Source organism: Lissotriton helveticus, chromosome 1_1 (assembly GCF_964261635.1).
Source record: "Lissotriton helveticus chromosome 1_1, aLisHel1.1, whole genome shotgun sequence".
Classification (NCBI taxonomy): Eukaryota; Metazoa; Chordata; class Amphibia; order Caudata; family Salamandridae; genus Lissotriton; species Lissotriton helveticus.
Genome location: NC_136057.1, coordinates 1,109,851,005 through 1,109,874,276, shown reverse-complemented (window position 1 = coordinate 1,109,874,276; position 23,272 = coordinate 1,109,851,005). Strand labels below are relative to the sequence as shown.

General features: G+C 52.3%; 1 protein-coding gene across 3 annotated transcripts in view; it reads right to left on the bottom strand.

The window, feature by feature from the left end:
• The window catches only part of SCYL2 (SCY1 like pseudokinase 2), a 366,719-nt gene that overhangs the window by 115,424 nt on the left and 228,023 nt on the right, over positions 1–23,272 (bottom strand). For all 3 annotated transcript variants that reach the window (XM_078678675.1, XM_078678685.1, XM_078678690.1), the window contains one exon: positions 21,554–21,686. In XM_078678675.1, the coding sequence (XP_078534801.1) occupies positions 21,554–21,686 (133 nt within the window). The remainder of the gene's footprint in view (positions 1–21,553; positions 21,687–23,272) is intronic.

The following is a 23,272-nucleotide window of genomic DNA, read 5'->3' as shown; positions in this document are numbered from 1 at the left end:
TGCTCGATTGCTCCCTTTTGCAGCATCACCACTACCTCCTGCTGCAATAAGAGCAAGTGCTCTGCGGACATAGGCCTTTGCCTTGGCGGGATGTTGGGTGGAGTGGACTTCAATTCTAGGCAATAACCATACTGGACTAGTTGTCTCACCCACCTGTCTGTGGTGATGTTTTTCCAGACGGGCAGGAACTGCTGCAGTCTCCCCCCGACAGGTGTTAGGTGGTCGGGGGGCAGTGACAGAGAGTCACTGTTTGCTTGGAGTAGAGGAGCGGGGGTTGTTGTTTCCTCTGCCGCGACCTCTGTTGCTGTTATTCCTGTAACCTCCCTTGTTCTGTTTCGTGAACGAGGATTGCGCTCCACCTTTTGAGAACTGGGATTGTTGACCCATTTGTCCTCTGGTGACCCCACGTGCACCTGAGCGACGAAAATTGCTGCCACGAAACTGTTGAGACTGCAGGGCCCCCATGGATTTAGCAGTTTCCGTGTCCTTTTTTATTTTCTCTAGGGTGGTGTCAACATCTGGACCAAACAGACTATCAGGATTGACCGGTTGATTAAGAATTGTTGTCTGAATATCCGGTTTAAAGCCTGAGATGCGTAGCCACGCCTGTCGTCTCAGCATAACGCTAGTGTTGACAGCCCTAGCAGCTGTATCTGCAGCGTCAAGCGCACACTTGATGGCTGCGTTTGAGATTAGCTTCCCTTCGTTAATGAGCAGTTGTGTAGCTTCTTGGAACTGTGGAGGCAGGTGTTGTACAACCTGTTCTAGGGTGTCGTAGTGTGCCCTATCGTAACGCGCCAAGAGCGCCTGTGTATTGGCGATGCGCCAAAAGTTTGATGCCTGTGCAGCTACTCTTTTGCCCCCTGCCTCTAGCACTTTGGACTCCTTATCCGGGGGAGGAGCTTCACCCGTTGTCTGGGAGTTGGCACGCTTCCTGGCATTGGCGACCACAAGAGAGTCCAGTGGCAATTGTCCCCGGATGTAGGCGGGGTCCGCAGGTGCAGGCCTGTACTTCTTTTCAATGCGAGGGTTGACCACTCTCGCTCTTGTAGGCTCCTTAAAAATGTCCCCAGCATGTTTGAGGACTCCTTTTAGCATAGGAAGTGTCTTTACTGTCCTTTCAGAGACTGAAAAGGTGTCGAAAAGGAAGTCTTCCTCAACCGGGTCGGCATGCATGTCCACATCATGATTGGCTGCCGCCCTTTCAAGTAGTGCATGAAAGCCTGCTGAGTCCTCAGTCGGGGATGCACGTGCATTAAAGAGCTGCGGGTCCTGCCCCACACCCTGGGTGTTCTGGTCACCAGTGTCATCGTATGAATCCGGTTGTGCATCAGGTTCATCGATAGGGAAATTGTACTGCTCGTCCTCATCATACCCCTCACCCGCAGAGTGTTCTGGGGAGGGAGTAGGGCTCCGTCTTGGAGGAGGCTGGATTGGCTCCGTGAGGCCTGAGGCGTCAAGGGGCACCCTCTTCTTTTTCAGTGGGATGACATAGGAGTCCACTGGCTCCGAAGTGATTTTCCTCTTATAGAGGGTCAGCTTGCCTGTGTCAGCGTCGATGAAATGCTCTGAATCGTCTTCTGATTCGAGTACCCGACGTGGAAGCGGGCCAGCCGGCGAAGAAACTTGTTTCGGAGCCGGTTTGGTTGAAAACGCTTTCGGCGCCTCCTTAGGTGGCAAAAGAAAGAGAAGTTTCCCAGAAGGCTTTGCTGGAGTGTCCTTTTGCGGCTGCGGCGATGGTATCGGAGCCGACGGGGCAAAGGCTTTCTCCCTGATTCTTTGCAGTGAGTCTGCGATGAGGGACGTCTCACTCACAGTGGGTTTCGTCGCTGACGAGGATGGTCTGATCGGTCCCTCGGATCCGACGTCCTTGTGGGCCTTGTGCGCTTTGGGCACGGAACCCGTCTTCACCGCCTCCGATTCCTGAGTCCGGGGCGCGGACTTCTTGTGCGTAGCCTCCTTGGAGCCGACTTTGGCGGGCTTGGACGGCGTCGTAGCCGCTGACCCGTGCCGACCATCTTTCTTGGAGGACCCCTCCTCAGCCGTCGGTTTCGATTTTGCAGCATCGGAATCGACGGACTTCTTCGGCTTCTGCGGACCGGAGGTCAACGGAGCCGATGGGGTAGCGGGCACCGTCTTTTTCACCTGCACGGCCGCCATCTTAGGGACACTCGAGTCCTTAAGTTTCGGTTTCGTTTTCGGGTCGGCCATTTTAGGTGTCGTCGATCCCGATGGTGTCAGTTTCGTTTTCGAAACAGTCTGCTCAGCAAGTGAGTCCGTAGCCGGGCCCGAAGGCGGGCTGTGGCTTGCGGCAACGGGTCTTGGGTAAGGCCGACAGGCGATCCCGTGTCCCGGTCGGTATCTTCGTAACCTTTGGGGCAGAGCTCGTCCCCCGAGCTGTCTGCCGCGGCCCCATAAATCCCATCGTCGTCTCCTACCTCTTCGACGTATTCAAGGCCTTGACCCGCGACTCCGTCGTCGTCTCCCGGATCCGCCTCGACCTCCGTCTCTGGTGGGGAGATTTGTAGATGGTGACCCTGGACCTCTTCGTCCTGGTCGCCGAAGATGTTCTCCGGATCCGGGGCCGCTTGCTTAGCTTCCAAGCGCACCGCGCGCCGAAGCTTGAGAGTTTTCTTGGAGCGGAACTGCGCACACAATTTGCACTTTCCGTCGTCGTGGTCAGGCGAAAGGCACTTGTTACAGACGGGGTGTAGATCGATGTGTGGGTACTTGGACCCACAGAGCGGGCAGTACTTAAACGGGCTTCGCTCCATGACCGAAAAGGCTTGCAGTCGTGTCGCGACGAGAAGGCCTCAAAGTTCAGAGAGCGAAGAAAACTCCGCTTATTCCGGCTCCAAGAGACGGAAGACTCGAGACCGTGCGCAGACAATACCGACGCAATGAAATCGAGGCCTTTTGGCCGCTAAAAGTTAGTTTTACTTGGTTCCGACAGTAAGACGTCGAGACCACATCCGAACCCAATGGCGGAAAAAAACAATCTGGGGATGGAGCCGATGCCCATGCGCACTGTAGTCCAGGGGAGGAGCCACCTATCTCAGGATACTTCGAAGACTCTTCCAGGACAACAATGTGCAATCATCCGAGCCCAACACTAGGCGGCGATCTAATGCTAAGATATGAATTTAGCAGCCCACATGCCTCGAACATACTAGGCTCTCACCTACATATCTACGGTGGTCATGCAACAAAGAAGCCTTCTTAATTGGTGATGTTAGAGGTGAATCAGTTGTTTCAAAACTGCACTTTTGCAACTTGATGAAGTGATTATGTACTCAGACAATATATAGACTTGCGGAAGTGCAACTCCCACAGCCCTGCCTTAAAAGGGACGAACCAGCTTGAACTGGCAGTCCACATCACCTCTGAACTAAACACAGGCAACACTAAACTCCTTTTCAGCCTGTTTTAAGACATCATTGAGGAGCGGAACTAGACAAGGATGCCCCCTGTCTCCAGTATTGTTTGCTCTGGCCATGGAACCATTAGCCTGTTTATAGCGATTGCATGGGGATACAGGACTGCAGACCTTTCTCAGATAGTCACCATGTATGCCAATGATACACTGATTTATTTAAAGGCAGATCCATTGCTCTTTGCAGAGGTTATGTCAGTTCTGGATGATTTTGGACAGGTATCCAGACTACGGATCAACTGGGGAAGGTCCTGCTTTTTTCCCCACTGTCGCAGACACCTGCACCTATGCATGATCTAGATGTACGCTCATTCCTACCGTGGGCTTATGCTACCTTACTTAGTGGTCCATGTCTACCATCTGGAGAAAGACATGGTGGATGGTAACCTCGGTAAGGCACTCACGTCCATCCGTCAATCATTAACCTTCTGGACGCAATTACTGCTATCACCTATGGATAGGCTATCCATAGTAAATATGTTGGTGCTCCCACACCCCCTTTACTTTCTTGAGGCACTACCAGTGGTATTGAGGAAACCTTGAGACAACTGCTTTCCCCTCTAGTCTGGGGCCCCAAGAGACATAGGCTTGATATTGAGTCGATTATCTGGCATTTGAGATGGGGGACTGGGTGCTCCCAAGTATGAGTTTTATTATGCTGCTGCTCAGCTCCAATGGCTGATACAGTGGCTCCATGCTGTTTCTTGCCTTGAAAGAGAAACGCTGGGTCTAAATCTTGGGGAACGCTCCATACTCGGGTGGTTCCTGGCGTGTACCTCATCACGTGGTACAAAATATTTTGGTAAAGGTAGCTGCATTGGGCGGGAGGAAGTACATTCATTACAGCCGAGGAAGAGTCCCTTATGCACTCAGTTTACTCGTATGGGAACCACTACTCTGCAGGTCTCTATGGGCTCTCTACTCAGCAGATTATACGAAATGGGGAGATTTGGTAGAAGAGGGTAAACTATGCACGTTCGAGTATCTGATGGAGGATGGCGGCCTAAACCCAGGGTAGTTTTAGTATATTCGGCTCTCTATGATTTGGTTGGTAAAATGTGGGACACAGAGAGATTTAACATGGGTAGCTGGCCCACCGGAACTGATGCTGATCGTCACAAGCTTGCAACGAGTGATCTCATTTTTTTATGATGCACTGAGTCCAGTAACATGGGTAGCTGGCCCACCGGAACTGATGCTGATCGTCACAAGCTTGCAACGAGTGATCTCATTTTTTTATGATGCACTGAGTCCAGACCATTTAAATCCATGCTCCCATGCCCTCAGAGACTGGTGGGCAGACAAACTAGCCATAGAGTTAATGGACTCTGTCTGGCAGAGATGTTTTAGTTCCCATAAAATGATCTTGCAGAATGTTTGACGCCACTTCACGCAATTCGATTATCTGCACTACACATACCGTTCCCCAGACAGAATAGGCAAGATGTATACTGGTGCCAGCACACAATGTCCCATGATACAGCGGACTTCCTTCATATGGTCTGGATATGCCCAGTGATCTTAGATTACTGCCATTCAGTGACCTCTTGTATCTCCACTATTACAAATTCTGTCCTACCTTGTGACCCCACTGGTCTCCTTAAAGCAGGGTTAATAACCCAAAAAACAAAACAAGTGATGTGATTTCAGGGTTTGGTACTGGTCCTAGCAAAACGGTGTATAGTCATGTCCTGAAAGGCGATATCCACCCCCTTAATTTGACTGGGGGCGTGGCTAAGTGCCGATCATGGTGGACGTGTAGCTCCGGAGCTCCGTCCTTAGCCCGTAATATAAGCTGATTATCCTGCTATCCTGACCTGCAGCCCACCTGCACTCGGTGCCCAGAGGACCCGGGGGCGACCGGCATACAACGGACGGGCGCTGCTCCTCCAATGCTCGCACCGAGAGAGCGCCGGGACCGTGGTGCTGCTGCGGCCTGTGACACAGAGTGAGGCCTCGGCCTCGATTTGTGGACTGCCCGGCCCAACCTAGGTCATTGGCTGGCTGTGAGAGGGACCTCGGCCTGGAGAAACGGCGGACGCTTTGCCGCGACCTCGGGGCATACTGCGGGCCCCCCCCCACGCCGCCTGTGACCTCACTGCCTCCTACATCGGCCCTCCGGACACTCGCTGGTCTCCCCTACTGCGGGACCCTCTGGCCGGCCGGGACTCTGGACCCAACATAGCAGAATCGCCACGCAGCTACAGCGCCTGAGCCCGGACCCCCCACTGGAGTATAGAACGGGTTCTGCGGGAGGCAAGGCCCGCCATCGGCACTGCACACGCGAAGTCTGCTCACGGCACAACGCGCCGGGAGGCGAAGGGAAGCCCGGCAACGAGAAGGTACTGCAGGCGCCATTTTATGTGCACCCCGGAGCGGGGTCCAGGACGTTGGGAACTCGATCCCGGCAATTGGCACACCCGGACACCGGCACAGGCGGACATTCCGCAGTGGGAGTACGTGAGGCTGTCTACTTCCAAGGTTGGTGCCTACTAGCATAGCGGCATACCTGCGACCTCACAAACTGGAGGGGGGCATCGGGCACACGTGGGGGAAAGAAGACTCGCCCGGTGAAGCCCTGACGCCACGCTGCACACCTAGCGCCTGCCGCGATACTGACCGTTGGCGCTGCCCCTACTCATCGCCTTCCCCGGCCTGTGGACTCCCCCCTGCACCCTGCACGGCCAGGCACTTACCGGCTCTCAAGACCACCAGCGGTGCCCCACTCCGCCTTGTGACGACACCGCGACCCGCTGACCGCCGTCACCCGGACACAAACTGGCCTGAAACACTCCCAACTGCCCATAGACTGCGTCGCAATCCCCTGCATTCAGCGGAACCTGGGTACCCCGCTTTCAAAGCCCGACGCCCTTGCGTGAGCACTTGCATAGGGGAGACCGGCGGCCACGAATACTCCAGCGTCGCCCTGCTTACCAGGTCGATGGGTAGACACAGGGGCAGGAACCAGGACTTAGGCGCCCCGGCAGATATGCAGTCCACGGGCTCAGAAGACCCACTGGCCTCTTCGAACGCGGACATCGTACCGCCGACAGGGAAAGGATCTCAAGACGCCAAATTAGACCTAATCCTCAACGAAATACGCGCCACGCGCGAAGCGTTGGAATCACGCATTGATAGCATGGCGACCGGCCTATCCCTATTGCGGGCTGACCACAACAAGCTGGCGGAGCGAGTCTCGGAGCAGAAGATTGCACTAAATGACCTCATACCCCAGCAGACGGAGCATTCTTCGAAACTGGAGGCCGTGGAGAAGCAGCTCAAACAGCTATGGGACAGAGTGGACGATGCGGAGGGACGTGCCCGCCGCAACAACGTCCGCATCCTAGGTATTCCGGAGCGAAGCGAGGGGAGGGACCCCACCCGATTCGTCGAGGACTGGCTGCGGAAACTGGTGGGCCAGGACGACCTTACGGCCTTGTACAGCGTGGAGCGGGCACACAGGATGCCATCGCGCCCCCCGCAACCGGGAGCGCCCCCTCGACCATTGATTGCGCGCCTACTCCATTTCAAAGACCGAGACACTGTCTTAAGAGCGGCACGGGAGAAGGCGCCTATACGCTTCGAAGACAAAACCATATCAGTGTACCCCGACTTCACGCCAACGGTACAGAGAGCCCGGTCCACTTTCCTGGGGGTGAAGCGCAAACTCAGAGACAGAGACATGAAATATGCGCTGTTATTCCCTGCAAGACTCAAGATACTACACGGCAATAAATCCCACTTCTTTGACTCGCCGGAGGAGGCGGAGGAATGGATGGAAGTCACACTCACCCCTCCGGCCTCACAAGACCCATTCGCAGATGACCACAGTGGGGGACACGAAGCATCACAGGGACGACGAAGCACTCCTTCCACTTCCGGACATCACCCCGCGCGAGGCGCACAGATGAACGCTCGATCACCCGGGGACCAAACAGCGGGTCCTACTTCAACTTCAACAGCACGGATGCGATTAACAGAGGAGGCGCTGGCCGCCCACGACGCGGGAGCAACCGTGGACGGGGGCACCGTCACCACCGACACCCACACTGAGGTTTCCGGGTCGGTGGACAGCCTACAGCTGTTCCCCAAGATCACGGCCCAGATGGCAGAGGAGTTCTGACTATCGGCATGACTGATCCTCTTCAGGTGGTAAAGTATAACCGGCCCCTCCTCCTCATACATGGTGGGTTGCAGGAGGGCTCACCCTATTCAGGGCTACCATGCCAAAGCAGGCCATCAAGAGACAGTCAACAGAGGCCTGCTTCCCCCGTTTTGAACATGGAACACACTGACTTGTGCCCACGTTGGGCACCCTTGTTTGGCTCCCGAGCCCGTTGGCCTGGGAACCTTTCAGTTCAGGGGTTATATGTTTACATGGCACTCTTACCTGGCACCACGACGAACCTAACATGGTCACTTACAAGCTTCACTCCACCACCACACACAGATGGCTATGGGACCTCTTAATGTATATCGTTTGTGCACCTGGAATGTACGGGGACTGGGCTCGATACACAAACGCCACAGAATCCTGGCCCAACTTAACCGCAGAGGGACACAGATAGCTTGTCTGCAAGAGACACATTTAAACAGTGCTGAGACTGTGAAGTTACGCAAAAAATGGAGAGGACAGCTCTTTGCTACCTCCTATTCTGCGTTCTCAAGGGGGGCGGCGATTTGGCTTCGCAACTCTGTCCCCTTCAAGGCATTAGAACAAAAGATTGATAAGGAGGGGCGATATGTATTTGTGCGGGGTTCACTAGATGGGGATGCTATTGTGTTAGGATGTGTGTACTCCCCAAACACAGGCCAATCTGAATTCTTGCTCACACTAAATGGGATGCTGGCTGACTGGGCTGACCACCAGTGGATTATTGGGGGGGATTTCAATGCCGTACTCGATCTTACACTGGATAGGTCACACCCCCCCCTGTTGGCCACTGAGAGCAGAAAACAGGCGGAAGCCCTGGCACGTTGGGCTGAAGGCTGGGAATTAGCAGAAGCATAGCGCAGCACACACGCACAGGAGAGGGAATATACCTTTTTCTCCCCGCCCCACCAGCTCCATACGAGAATTGACCATGTCTTCTGCTCCCGCTCCCTGACGACCTCAATTGTACAGGCCCAACACATGGGCAAAACCCTGTCAGACCACAACCCAGTTGAACTCACCTGGCATTGGGGCAGGTTGACGCCCCCAATCCCGACATGGCGCCTACCCCCTGACCTGCTTGAAGACACAGTTTTTAGATCGTCCCTTTCCGACACTATAGACACATACTTCACCACGAACACGAACACAGCCAGCACCCGTCAGATCGAATGGGACGCATTTAAGGTCTGTCTAAGGGGAGAGGCGATGGCCGCGCGAGTGGGCAGAAAGAAAGAGGTCATCAATCAATTGAAGGAAGTGGAGGGTTCCCTAGCGTCCCTGGAGAGTGAGGCAGCGGGCACTAATGCACATTTCACCCCACTACAGGAGGCCCACATCAGACACGCAGAGCTTCTAGAGGACCTGAGGCTCCTGGATTACAGAGAACACACAAATAGGCAGCATACGCAGGCAGACCGAGCTGGTACCCTTCTGGCCCGGATACTACGGGATTCCCCACCATGCCACCCAATCTTAGAAATTATGGACCAAACAGGCACTCCTGCTACCACACAAATAGGGATTAATACGGCGTTCAGGGACTATTACACCACGCTATATAGCCCCCCCCCCCCGCCCCAAGCGGAGTTCGCTTATGAGGCCTTTATGGGGGACCTGGTCCTGCCCCGGCTTACCGACATACAAAGCAAAGCCCTACAGCGCAACATCACACTAGCGGAAATCAGACAAGCGATACGAGCCCTCCCTAGGAATAAGGTCCCAGGGACCGACGGCCTCCCGGCCGAATTCTACACAACGTTCATAGATCGATTGGCCCCACGTTTACATACTCTCTATATGGAAGCCTTACGAACTGCCTCCCTGCCGCAATCGTCCATGCAGGCATTGATCACATCTCTCTTAAAACCAGGTAAAGAAGGGCTCCAGCTGGCCGACTACAGACCCCTGTCCCTCCTGAACACTGACTCGAAGATCTTGAGTAAAGTGCTGGCGACGAGACTAATTCAATATATTCCCCTGTTGATCCATCCGGACCAATGTGGTTTTGTGCCGGGCCGGAGCACGGCCATGAATCTCAGACGCTTGGCCCAACTGATGTTGGGGGACACGGGGGGGGCGAGCCAGGAGGGCTGCATCACGCTAGACCTGAGACAGGCGTTCGACTCCCTTAGATGGGACTACATGTTTGCCACACTCTTGAGATTCGGGATACCGCCCGAATTCGTTGCCTGGGTCAGGCTTCTGTACACTCTCCCTACAGCGAGAGTGCGCACTTCTAGACATATTTCGGGTCCTATAGCTATAGCAAGGGGCACCCGACAGGGCTGCCCGCTTTCCCCTCTCCTATTTATCCTTGCCCTCGAACCTTTGCTGTGCAGCCTCAGGGCGAAGGCCCCCCGCTATGGCATCCAGAGACATGGGACGACGCACATTGTGTCCGCCTATGCCGACGACATCATACTGTACCTTCGAGACATACGGGGAGATATGGGCCCTATACCCCAATTGTTTGAGGACTTCAAGGAGATCTCAGGCCTTGCTATAAGTGAACCCAAGTCATATGGGTACACTTTCAGGAATACAGACTCTTCCACTCCCCTACCCTTCGCTCCACACGAATTCCAGATATCGGGTACCACCTTCCGATATCTAGGGATACACATCTACAGGGAAGCTGACATGATGATTGACGGCAACCTTGGCAGAGCCATGAGAGCACTGAAAGCGCAAATTCAGTTCTGGCTGACACTGCCCCTCTCTGTTGCTGGCAGAGTGGCCATCTCCAAGATGGTGATGCTCCCTCGCCTAGTTTACCACTTCACCAACCTGCCATTCCTGATCCCCGCCGCGACGTTTCAACATCTCGACACACTGCTCACGGAACTGGTGTGGGGACACGGGCGCAGACGTATAGGTCTAGCCAAACTGCAGCTCCCCTCAACTTCCGGTGGTATGGGCCTCCCAGACTTTAGGGCGTATAACTATGCGTGCCAACTACAATGGCTGGCCTACTGGGTGGCGGGCCGCAACCTCCACGAGCTCAATATGTCAGAGAGGGAACATGCAAGGGGGGACATACACAAGTTGCTCCTACCCCATTCGGACATACCGAGACATGCCCCGCCACTCCTCCGGCTAGCGGTGTCATACTGGCGGAAGGCAGTGAAATACACTTCCCCCAAAACATCTTATGCCCCCACGATCCCGCTTCTGGGCATTCCACTGGGCTCGGGTACACTGACAACAAACAGACTGACGCAATGGCAGGACGCGGGGGTGACCCATGTGGGAGACCTGTTCGCAGAGGGACGCCTACTGTCCTTTACAGACTACAGGGCTGTGCATAACGTCCCCAGAGGCTCATTCCTATTACATGCAGGCCTTAGACACTATATAACACGCACCTGGGCGCCTGAGGGACGGGAGCCAGCTACCAACCCCCTGATAACGATGCATTACCTCATGGGCACGGGCAGCCACCTAACCAAATGGCTCACTGCTAGCATAAAGGCAGGAAGGGCGGTCCCTCTAACAACTCTCAGGTCAGCATGGGAAGGCGACATAGGTAGGCCACTGAGGGACAAAGAATGGGAACGCATCCTCCAGTTCCCCAAGAAGGTAGCCAGAAACCCCAAATACAAGTTTATTCAGCTGATGCTGCTACATAGGGCCTACCTGACCCCACATCGCCTGCATATGATGTTCCCCGACACAAGCAGCAACTGCCCCCGATGCGACGCTGACGATGCATCACTACTACACATGCTCTGGCAATGCCCCGAGTTGGGTCATTACTGGGCCACCATAGCTGACTCGCTTGAGAGTGCCGGAACCCTGTCCCGATCGCTCACTATAGAACACACACTACTGGGGTTCGGTCCGTCGACACGCACAAGGACCGTGGCGGCACGTTTCACAGACCTGGCCTTACTGCTAGCAAAACGAGCAATCACGATGAGGTGGAAGTCCCCCAGACCCCCTGACCCGGATTTATGGAAAACAGAGGTGATTAGATGGGGCAAGGCAGAGGGCGAGGCTTTACAACGAGAAGAACACAGAGGTCTCAGGAAAACACTGATCTCCCTGGACTGGTACACGGTGCTGGGGGCCTTCGAAACTGGGGGGGTGGAGGAAGGGGAGGACACAGATGACTCGATACAAGCGGGATGTTAGGGTCCGGCCCCGTGGGACATTCATGAAGTGAGGTGCACTATGCTGGGGTACCGGGAACCCTGTACCATTGACAATGCTATGGCCGCCGGCCACTGTGTGTGGGGCGAAAGGAGGAATAGTCAGAATTACTGTACTTTACGGAGCAACAGGTGACCAGGATGTAAATGTCACATTTACTCGCATATGAGGGGAGTGCCGGGAGGGATTTTAACGGGTGGGGGAGGGAGTGGGTATGTTAGGGGACTGTTCAGTTGCTGTGATTTCAGACGAAAATGGAAAATCAAGGTTACTACACGCTTGTGAATGTTGAGCAGGCATATGATTATGACGTGCTGATTATTGCTATGCCCGAGTATGTATGTAACTGCTCCAATTACTATGCTAATAAACAGATTTAAAAAAAAAAAAATCCACCCCCTTAATTTCAGCATGGCAGGTGGATGTGGTTCGCTGGCCTTCGGTAGAGTTCTCCATTACGATTGATGCACATCTTAGGAATGGGAGATGTAATCTCATGGAGCAATGGGGATATTACATTGACTAACTGATGATCTGTTATCCCCCAGTGACTGAAATGTTGTGGTTTGAGTGGGTGTCCCAGAGAGATGACTGAACTCCTAGAACACGTCACATTGCATGACTGTTGGTGCGGGGCGGTGAGAAAGGGTAGCTTGGGGGATGGCAATATTGTGCTTAGTTGTTTAACATGATTTGATTTCCCTTTTAGTTCCTCATTGTTCTCTTAAACATATGTGACATTGTCTTTTATATGATGCTGTATATGCACTCATTAGCATGTTAGGATGCTCGTGTGTCCCTTTTAGCACTACTGTGATGCATATTTCATTGGATATCATTTAATAACCGATGTCCAGTTATTTCGGTGTCTGCAAGATTTTGTTTTGAATAAACTCAATAAAAAGATTTACAAAAAAAAATAAAGGCACTTCAGTGGGGAATGGTTTAAGTTTCTTTGGGAGAAAGAGTTTTGAGAACAATGCCTATGCATACCAATGCCTCTTAAAGCGACTCACTGTGAACAGCAAACAGTGATAGAGGGCCTGCCTTACTTGACCTCAACCAGTGATAACTCTGGGCCACATAACAGTCCATCCGTTTTTGTTCACAGCTCCTTTCCAGATATGGAAAAACTATGCACGTAAATCATAGTTATGCTCCAAAAGAAACTGTTCAGCCTAAATGCTAGGACATTTAACAGGGATAATTGGACCTCATCACAGAAGTGCTACTCAAGTTCCTATGACAAAGGAAGCTGGGAAACTATGACTGGGCCTACGGCCACTTCATGACCTGCAGAGAACAAAACATTATGGATATTTTGATTGGTATGAATTAATTTTTGCTTACTTTGCCATTCCAGAGAGTGGCTAAATGTGTGCAAATCAGTTGTGGGCTCGCTTCAAAATGGGCAGGCTAGCTCAAACTGCTAGGCCACACACCCACTGAATTGAAATAAAAGCAACCACAGACCTATTTCTGCTATTTTGGGCCTCATTACAGAGGATAAACGTCCTATCAGATTGCGGACTATAAAACCCACCTCAAAGGTTACCTATGAGGTTCAAGGTCTCGCAAACAGAACTACAACAGGTGGAGTGTGAATTATAATGCCATTGGAACCTTTACATCAGTTCTTTCTTCCATATGCTACAGACATTTGGAATTATGTAATCTCGGTTTACCTTTTTACATTTTCTCTTACATGTTTTTTTCTCAATGGCTCTGTGCACCAGAGATAAATTAAGACTGGCACTTGATATCCTTGCCTTTAGGAACCAACTTAAGACATCAAAGTACACTTCTCATCCAATACTTAACAGAACAATCCACTTCCCTCAACTTTCTCCTCCTCTCAATAGAGGCATCAACCTCCCCTTCTATGTCCTTCTCATTGATAGCATTCACTCCCTTCCCATATTCGCCTCCTTTCCTTCTGTTTATGTTTGTTGTAGTCAGCCTGAAAACTCTAATATACTGTTTTAGTTAATGTATCAGACATACGGCAAAGAAGAAGGGGAATCTTCAATGGAGGTAGAAATACTTCAGATGGTTCACATGCTACAAAAATGGTGTGTGTCCTAAAATGGTGCATTTGCACCTAAAGGGTGTGAGACTAAACAGGGAAAAGCAGATCAGGAGAGCTTACAGCCTACTTTGCCAGCCTATTTTTCAGATATTAGAAACTTGGGACCTCATTACAATGTCGGTCGGATTGCAACCAACAGGCTGGCGGTTGCGGACCGCCCGACATCTTGTACTGTGGTCTGTCAGCCACATTATGATGTGCAGTGGTCGGAGGCAGTGTTCAGTGGGAACAACCGATGATTCCGATAAAGGGCATGTTTCTGACCGCTGTGCTGGCGATCACATCTTAATACGGCGGGTGGGACCTCCAACTCCTTGTTGGGCGGTCCCATTACCCCAACGATGTCGGTCAGACGCTCGTCTGACAAGCATCATAATATGGGTCTTTGTGGAGGACAAAATGCTCAACTTTTGGCAAGTAAAAACAAATAAGAGGGTGGTACAGTTAAATGAGAAATCCACTGCTTTAGACAGGAATAGAAAGGAAATTGACACCCAAGAGACGTAGGTTGGACAGAAAGTGCACATTTAAGCAAACAAATCATTGAAACAAAGGAAAATAAAAGCCTGTCAAACTGGATTAAGTGTCTGGAAAAGTGAACCAAATGGAACCAGAGTAAAGTTTCAAGGCTAACAATATAAGCAGAAGGAGGGATTTAGTTCTACTCAATGAATATCCAAGCCCAATACAGACAACCATCCTCTGATTTGTCAAGGTCAATACTTCAGAGTTAAATTGCTGGAATAAAAGAGAAAGCAGGGAACGACCTATATTATCACCTCCAGTTCTGGCAACTGTGCTGCATTCTGGAAGGTGGTTATTAGGAGCTTTTACTATGGATTTTGCACACATTCCTGTATTTAGTCAGGTGAAATATTACAAAAATACAATTATTGTTGTTACGTTATATTTTTACCTCCTTGTTTAGATCATGAATATGATAAAACAATCCTCAATATAGCCTTGATGAAGTTTCAGCAGTCTTAATAAAAAGTCTCTATTATAGGACACCATTACTTCATCCGGTGCTGTTAGTTTTTTTAAGACTACAAAAAAAGTGAGGGCTAAAGAACAAGTTACTTACCTTCGGTAACGATATATCTGTAAGAAACAGTAGTTAGTATTAGATTCCTTACCTTAGAATATCCCCAGGCGTCAGTCTGGATCCGGAAACTTTTGCGTAGCAGTACCCCTGCGCATCGGTAGGCGTCGTCTGCAGGCGTCCCCTGCGGCTCCGCGTCGTCGGCGTCGTGCGCCGTGATGACGTCGCTGGAGTATATAGACGCCGCCTCCGCGCGCTGACGTCAGTTCTTTGCACACAGCTTTTCCGCGCCAGAACACGCATAGCCATGTGAGAACCAACACTGGTGCCATGTGAAACTAGGGCCCTGAAAGGGATGTCCTTAACCCTAGGTATCAGTTCGCAGAACGGGGAGGATGGGCGGGGCGGTAAGGAATCTAATACTAACTACTGTTTCTTACAGATATATCGTTACCGAAGGTAAGTAACTTGTTCATCTGAAAGAAACAGGTTAGTATTAGATTCCTTACCTTAGAATAGATACCCCAGCAATACCAACCCCGGTGGTGGGTCTGCGAACCAATACAATCCTACACCAGAAAATCCTGGAGGACCGAACGGCCAAAGAAGCCGTCCCTCCGGACTTGACTGTCCAGGCAGTAATGCCTCGCAAAGGTGTGCAGCGAGGCCCACGTAGCCGCCTGGCAAATGTCCTGCAAAGGGACTCCCCGGCCCAGGGCAGTAGTAGCCGCCGTGGCCCGAGTGGAATGGGCCCTCAGCCCAACAGGAGGCTCCTTCCGAGCCAAAGAGTAGCATGCTTTGATGCACAGGACGACCCACCGAGAGATGGTTCGTTTCTGAACCGCCCTTCCCTTCTTCTCACCCACGTAGCCAACAAACAGTTGGTCATCCACCCGGAACTGGCGTGTGCAATCCATATAAAATGAAAGCGCACGTTTTGGGTCCAGACGATGGAGCCGCTCTTCATCTTTTGAAGGATGCGGAGGCGGGAAGAAGGAGGGTAAGGTGATGGACTGCCCAATGTGAAAAGCAGAAACCACTTTGGGCAGGAAAGAAGGTCTAGTCCTAAGAACCACCTTGTCAGGATGAACGGACAAGAAAGGAGGTTTAACAGAAAGAGCCTGGAGCTCACTCACTCTCCTGGCAGAGGTGATGGCAACCAGGAAGGCCGTCTTTAAAGTGAGAAGACGGAGAGGACAGGAATGAAGCGGCTCAAAGGGAGCACACATCAAGAATGTCAGAACCAGGTTCAAGTCCCACTGAGGCATCACGAACGGAGCAGGTGGATACATGTGCGTGATGCCTTTCAAGAATCTCAGTACAATAGGGGACTTGAATAAAGATGGCTGATCAGGTAGCCTTAAGAAGGCGGAAAGGGCAGAAAGATAGCTCTTGATAGTGCCCAGAGCAGAGCCCTGCTGGGCAAGAGAAAGAAGGAAGAGGAGAACCTCGGAAAGAGGGGCAGAAAGGGGATCCACAGCCTTTGCTGTGCACCATGCCACAAATCTGTTCCACCGGCAGGCGTATACCGACTTTGTGGAGGGACGCCTGGCTGCCAGAATCACATCACAGACTTCAGGAGGCAAGTCAAATGGCCTCAACTGTCGCCGTTCAATCTCAAAGCATGGAGGTGGAGACTGGACAGGTTCGGGTGGAGGACCGTCCCCTGCTGCTGCGACAGAAGGTCCTCCTGAAGGGGCAGGCGGATCGAGGGACCGACTGACATGCTGAGTAGCTCGGGATACCAGTACCTTCGAGCCCAGTCCGGAGCCACAAGGATAACTTGGGCCCGGTCGCGCCTGATCTTCTTCAGCACTCTGGGCAGAAGTGGTATAGGCGGAAAGGCGTACAACAGACCGCAACTCCACTCGCGCCGAAAGGCGTCGCCGAGCGAGTGCCGTCTTGGAAACTCCAACGCGCAGAACTGATGACATTGCGCGTTCTCTTCTGTGGCGAATAGATCTAACCAAGGCTCTCCCCATTGCAGAAAGAGGCCTCTCGCCACGTCCGAGTTCAGACGCCATTCGTGATCCACCGAGCACCGACGGCTGAGTTCGTCCGCCCTGGCGTTCAGAGAACCTGCCAGGTGTTGAACCGTCAGAGTCACGCCCTGACGTTCCAGCCATTGCCAGAGACGCAGGGCCTCCTGGCAAAGGGTCCACGACCCCACACCGCCCTGTTTGTTGCAGTACCACATGGCGGTGGTGTTGTCCGTGAACACCTGCACTACACTCCCGTTGACAAAGGGGAGGAATGCCTTCAGTGCTAGGCGAATCGCCCGCAGCTCCAACATGTTGATATGGAGCCGGGACTCCGCCGGAGACCAGATGCCTCTGATCTCCGCCTCTCCCAAGTGGCCACCCCAGCCCTGGAGGGACGCGTCCGTCACAACCACGTGCTCCGGTTGGGGAAGGGAGAGGGATCTGCCTCTGACCCAATCGCGGTCCGTAAGCCACCACTGCAACTGTCTCGCAGTGCCCTCCGAGATCAGGACATGGTCGGAAAGGTTGCCCTGATGCTGGGCCCACTGAAACTTCAGGTCCCACTGCAGAGCCCGCATCCGCCATCTGGCGTGATGCACCAGAAGGATGCAGGAGGCCATCAGCCCCAGAAGCCGCAGCGTCAACCTGACCGAAACCCGGGATAACGGCTGAAAGATGGGAATCAAGGCCTGGATATCCCGGACTCGCCGTTCCGGAGGATAAACCCGAAACTGCGCCGAGTCGAGAACCGCTCCGATGAAGAGGAACTTTTGAGAGGGATACAGGTGTGATTTCGGCACATTGATGGAAAACCCCAGCTCGTGCAGGAGGTCTGCCGTCATCTGGAGGTGGTGGACGACTGTGTGGGGCGAGCCCGCCTTCAACAACCAGTCGTCGAGGTAGGGGAAGACTGAAACCCCTAACCGGCGCAGATGAGCTGCGACCACCGCCATCACCTTCGTGAACACCCGTGGGGCGCTGGTAAGGCCGAATGGGAGCACGATAAACTGAAAGTGCTCGTGGCCTACCGTGAACCGCAGGTAACGCCGGTGGGCCGGCAGGACGGGGATGTGAAAATACGCATCCTGCAAGTCCAACGCTACCATCCAGTCTTGCGGGTCTAGAGCAGCCAAGACCTGAGCCAAAGTCAACATATTGAACTTCTCCTTCCGGAGGAAGCCGTTGACGTTCCGTAGGTCCAAGATAGGACGTAGGCCCCCTTTGTCCTTCTTGGGCACCAGAAAGTAGTGGGAGTAGCAACCACACCCTACTTCTGGCCCAGGAACGCGCTCGATGGCCCCCTTGGCCAAGAGGGCCGTAACTTCCCCCTGCAGAAGTGTCAAGTGGTCCCCCGACACACGGTGGTTCTGCGGTGGCATGGCTGGAGGAGTGGTCTCGAAGGGGAGGGAGTAGCCCCTTCGGACGAGCTGCAGCACCCACCTGTCCGATGTGATAGTGCGCCAGCGGGAGTGGTGATGGCGAACCCTGCCACCCACTGGCGTCACATGGGCCTGAAAGCTCGGACTAGGAGGATTTGGAGGCTGCTGCGGGGGCAGGTGTGGACTGACCTCGCCGCTGTCCGCCGACCGCAACCTCGGCGGAATCAACGGCCGCCACCGCGCTGAGGAGCGTTCTGCGGTGCGTGGCTGGCAGCACGTGTGGGACCGCCCCTTCCGTGGCCACGAAAGGAGCGAAACGAACCCGTTTGCTGGCGCTGGGTCGAGAGACCCAAGGACTTGGCCGTGACCCTGGAGTCCTTGAAGCGCTCAAGCGCGTTGTCCGCTTTGTCGCCGAACAGGCGACTGCCATCGAATGGCATGTCCATCAGGGCATTCTGGACGTCCGGCGAGAAGTTGGCGGACCTCAGCCAAGCATGGCGACGAATCGCCACCGTCGTGGACATCGCTCTGCCCAGCGAATCGGTCGTGTCAAGACCACACCGTATGGAGTACCTCGCCGCGTCTCGGCCTTCAACCAAAGCCTGGCCGAGCTTGTCCCGTACCTCCTGCGGGCATTGCGGCAGGCACTCAGCGACCGTATCCCACAGAGAGTGGGTATAGCGGCCCAAGAGGCACGCGGTGTTGCAAGACCGCAGTCCCGCACTCAGGGACGAGAAGACCTTCTTGCCGTACTGATCATACCGCTTAGATTCCCGATCGGGCGGGGCCGTCGGGAATGCGGACTGGGAAGTGGAGGCCTGGATCACCAGACTCTCAGGGGAGGGATGGGTAGACAGGAAGGCAGGGTCGTCCGCACACGGACGGTGGCGCCTGGCAACGTTCCGATCAACAGGTGAACCGGAAGCGGGCCTGGACCACGTGCCCAAAAGGACATCCGTCAAGGCGTCATTAAATGGCAGCAGAGGCTCCTGTGGACATGACTGCGGTTTGAAGACCTCGGTGAAGATGTTAGGCTTCACCTTAGCGACGGGGAGCTCAAGGCGCAAAGCCTTGGCAGCCCTCATCAGTACCACCGAATAGGCAGCCCCAGCCTCCGACGCCACAGTGGGGGGCGAGACAAACCCAGGGTTAGGCGATTCGTCCAGACCACTGGCCTCACCCAAGTCACCTACCCAGTCCACGTCGTACTGGCATGCTCGTGACAGAGGGTCCTCAGACCCCTCCCAACCCTCTCCATAATCGTCCTCATCGCCATAGTTTGAGTCAACGATATAGACCGGCTCCTCGGAGTCAACGGGCCCCAACGGCGCCGGACTCGGCGTCGGACGATGCCGGTCCGACTCCGCATCCGGAGTCGGAGAGGGAATGGGGGTGGCGCCGTGCGGCCCGGCGTCGGAGGCACGGCACCGCGCGGAGGCGGCACCACGGGTTGCCCCGATGGAATCGGCGCCGGAGAGGCCGGTTGACCAGCCGGCGACGACCCTGAAGGGCCCAGCGGCGCCGGGGCCGGAACCGCCGGCGGTGTCGGGGCAGGTGCACCCGAACCGCTCGGGCCCCCAGACGGGACCGACGGGCCCGCAGGCGCCGTAGGCCCCGCCGGAGGAGAAAGCGCCCTCATGGCCATGAGGAACTCTTCTACCTCTTCACGCGACGCGCCTTGCCCAGGGACCGGCGGGTATGGAGCAGGTGGCGTCGGCGACCCACGCGGGGCCGCGGCCACCCGAACCCCCGGCCGCATCGCGCGGGCGTCGGGGGGAGTCGGGGGCATGATGGTGACGCCCCAACTTCTTGTGTCGCTTACCTGAGGAACCGGAGGAATGGTGACGACTTCCGGAGCGCTCGTGGCGGCTCCGCGACCGCTCCCTCGACCGCTCCCTCGACCTCCGTCCGGACCGGGACCGCTCTCGACGTGGGGCCGACACCCGGAGCTCGAGCAGCTTGCGGGACCGCTCCCGTCTAGCCTTGCCCGTCAAGGCCCGGCAGTCGACGCAGGACTCCACGTCGTGGTCCGCGCCCAGACACCGGAGGCAGAGTCGATGGTGGTCGGTGACCGACATCATGCGGTCGCACCCGTCGCAACTTTTAAAACCGGGCATCCTACCGGCACCTGAAAGAGTTATAGTTAACAAAAACTTAGGTCAAAAGACCGGAGTACTGCTCTTCGGATCTGCGCTAACTGGCGCGGAAAAAAGAAGAACTGACGTCAGCGCGCGGAGGCGGCGTCTATATACTCCAGCGACGTCATCACGGCGCACGACGCCGATGACGCGGAGCCGCAGGGGACGCCTGCAGACGACGCCTACCGACGCGCAGGGGTACTGCTACGCAAAAGTTTCCGGATCCAGACTGACGCCTGGGGATATTCTAAGGTAAGGAATCTAATACTAACCTGTTTCTTTCAGATATGCTGTACCCAAGTCCGTTATTTGTTTGCACACCCTGCCACCTCATTTTGGACCCAGTCATATGCAAATCAGTCCTGACCCTGCTCCAGCAGAAACAGTTCAGTCCAAATAGCCTCCTTGAAGTGAAACAAGCAACCTAAGTCTGGTTTCGCCCTGCTTGGTATTCTTTACTTGGGTGTAGCTTGGTCCAGTGGCACAACGAGCACGAGACCCATGTCTGGGCATACCAGTAGCACTTAGAGCGTTGAACTGAAGAATACAAAAAATGATGGGTGGAATACTTGAATTAATCTCAGTCACTGCTAATTACTTGGGTCGAACACAAAGCAAGAGACACATACACCTCTTTCTTCTGAGCTGGTGAAGAAGACATTAGAACAATGTCTGCATTTACCTCAACTTTTCCAGTTCAACAGATCAGGTACTGCACACAGACCCATTTACTATGTATATGAAATGTCCAGGATTGCCTTCAGTTTGAACACTACAGTTGCTCTTTTCTTTTTCAAACACCTGCACTGGTTTTTGTGCAGAATGTTGGCATTTTGCTTGACTCCTTTGAAGTGGAGTAAGCTGCCTCTTCACAAAGGCACAAATAGGTGCATGAGTATTGCTGGTAAATAGGATCATCGTGCCTGAATCATATGCTCATTTAGATACCTGTGTCCCTATGTAACTAGTGTTCGCTCCAGGTTTTTTAAAACTCTTTTACTGGTTTTGTCTCACTATTATTGCAAGATGGTATAAAAAAAAGTCTTGTCCAGGTGAAGCAGGTTCCAACACTACAGGAGCAACTTAGGATACAACACATTATCAATATACATACATTCTATTAGCTGATGCACATGTGTAATCATACATAATAAAATAAGTCAAATAGGAAAACTTAAATACCTAATATTCCCATTAGGACTGCAGGTTCCCGAGACGGAATTTGTTGCAAGATAGGTACTATTTCATCCAGCACAAACCATTTATCCAGGTATTCTAAAATCTTTCCTAAGCACACTAATGAGTTTACACGAACCTGTAAAAAATTAAACAAAAATCGAGTGAAAATTACATTCTAATTTAGCGCAATAGTGCCCTCGATTTTTAACCTATTTGTAGCCTATCAGTAGGGTCAGAATGGGTACCTTAGTTAAATACAGCAATCCCATTTAAGGCTCCCGTGTAGACTCTTTCCTTTTTTATGTATCTTGGTGATGCAAGTATATAACAGGAGAAAGGGTCTAACGTTCCAAGCCATATAGCTGAGCGTTAGGCCACCTGACTCATTCCCACCAAGAGAATATGAAATTGAGGGTGTTATCCAAACAGTTAATACAATGGATGCCCCCATCCAGACACAGAACAGGTTTATGCACTTTTGTTAACAGCGTGCAAATACGGGCTCATGCAATACTTTTCAAGTGGCTACAAAATTATCTGCCATGGGTAAACATTTAAACATTAATATTAAAAACATAAACCCACATGTGTAGCTAAAATATACACCACATTTATACATTTATTAAACAAACTTGCAACTTCTTGGTTTAGTAATTACATTTAATAATTCAAATACTATACATATAAATAAATAATGTCTCTAAATGGCACATATACTCTTTATGTGGCTGTAATAATGCCTACAAATATCCAAAGATCCACGTCTCAATAACTTATTTAAACTTTAGTTTCAGCCTCTAGTTTATATAATCACTTTTTTTGTTTAGTAAGTGGGGTGCACTTATAATACTGCTGCTCTCCATTTACTAAGGCAAAACAGTATTTTTTTCTTGTAATTCCTTCTGCAGAAATGTTAGTCAGTCAAAATACTTTATTTCCAAGAGGTAAAATCTCAGAAACATACACACATTTCATAAAAATAAACAATAGTTTGTTAAATTGCATAAAACAACAATTTGAGATTATATCGGGCAACCCCATATCATTACAATTTGTGTAATTACAAACATAGACACATTAGAATTTCTAATAAAACAAAAATTTCTGCAGAAATGTTTAAGCCAATTGCATTAAAATAAAATGGAGGATTGGCTTTTACGAAGTTTTCAGGAAAAGTATTTCAACTTTCCTTATGAATTATATATTTTTGAGCAGCTTACATGAGGAATTAGTCTTCTGGCTTCAGATGTCTGCCTGTTGATTACAACAGCTCCGGCACAGAACAAACACTTTTGATTTCTGCACTGAATAATCAGGGATCACAGGAGATTGCTTTCTCACAGAGCGAGACTGAAAATTCTTTCGACTGAGGACACCCGTCTTCCCAGCTCTGCCAAGCTCTACCAGTCGTTTGGCACTGCCCAGTTCGAAACTGTCCCCTTTCATGATGTGCCCTGACAACCTGGAGTTTTCACAGCACAAATCACTCAAGAATGTAAGCTTTGTACAATGACCTTAGCAACCTCAAAGCCCACAAAGTAGGAAACAATCTGCTCCATTATGATTAGCTGACTGCAGCCTACTTCCTGTGAAATAAATGTAGATCTCCCATTTCAAATACAAATTACTTAGCAATGACTAAAATCTTTACAATAGAACACATATGCACATGATCAGCATGAGCTGCAGATTCTAAAAATACATTCAGATCACTTGAAAAAT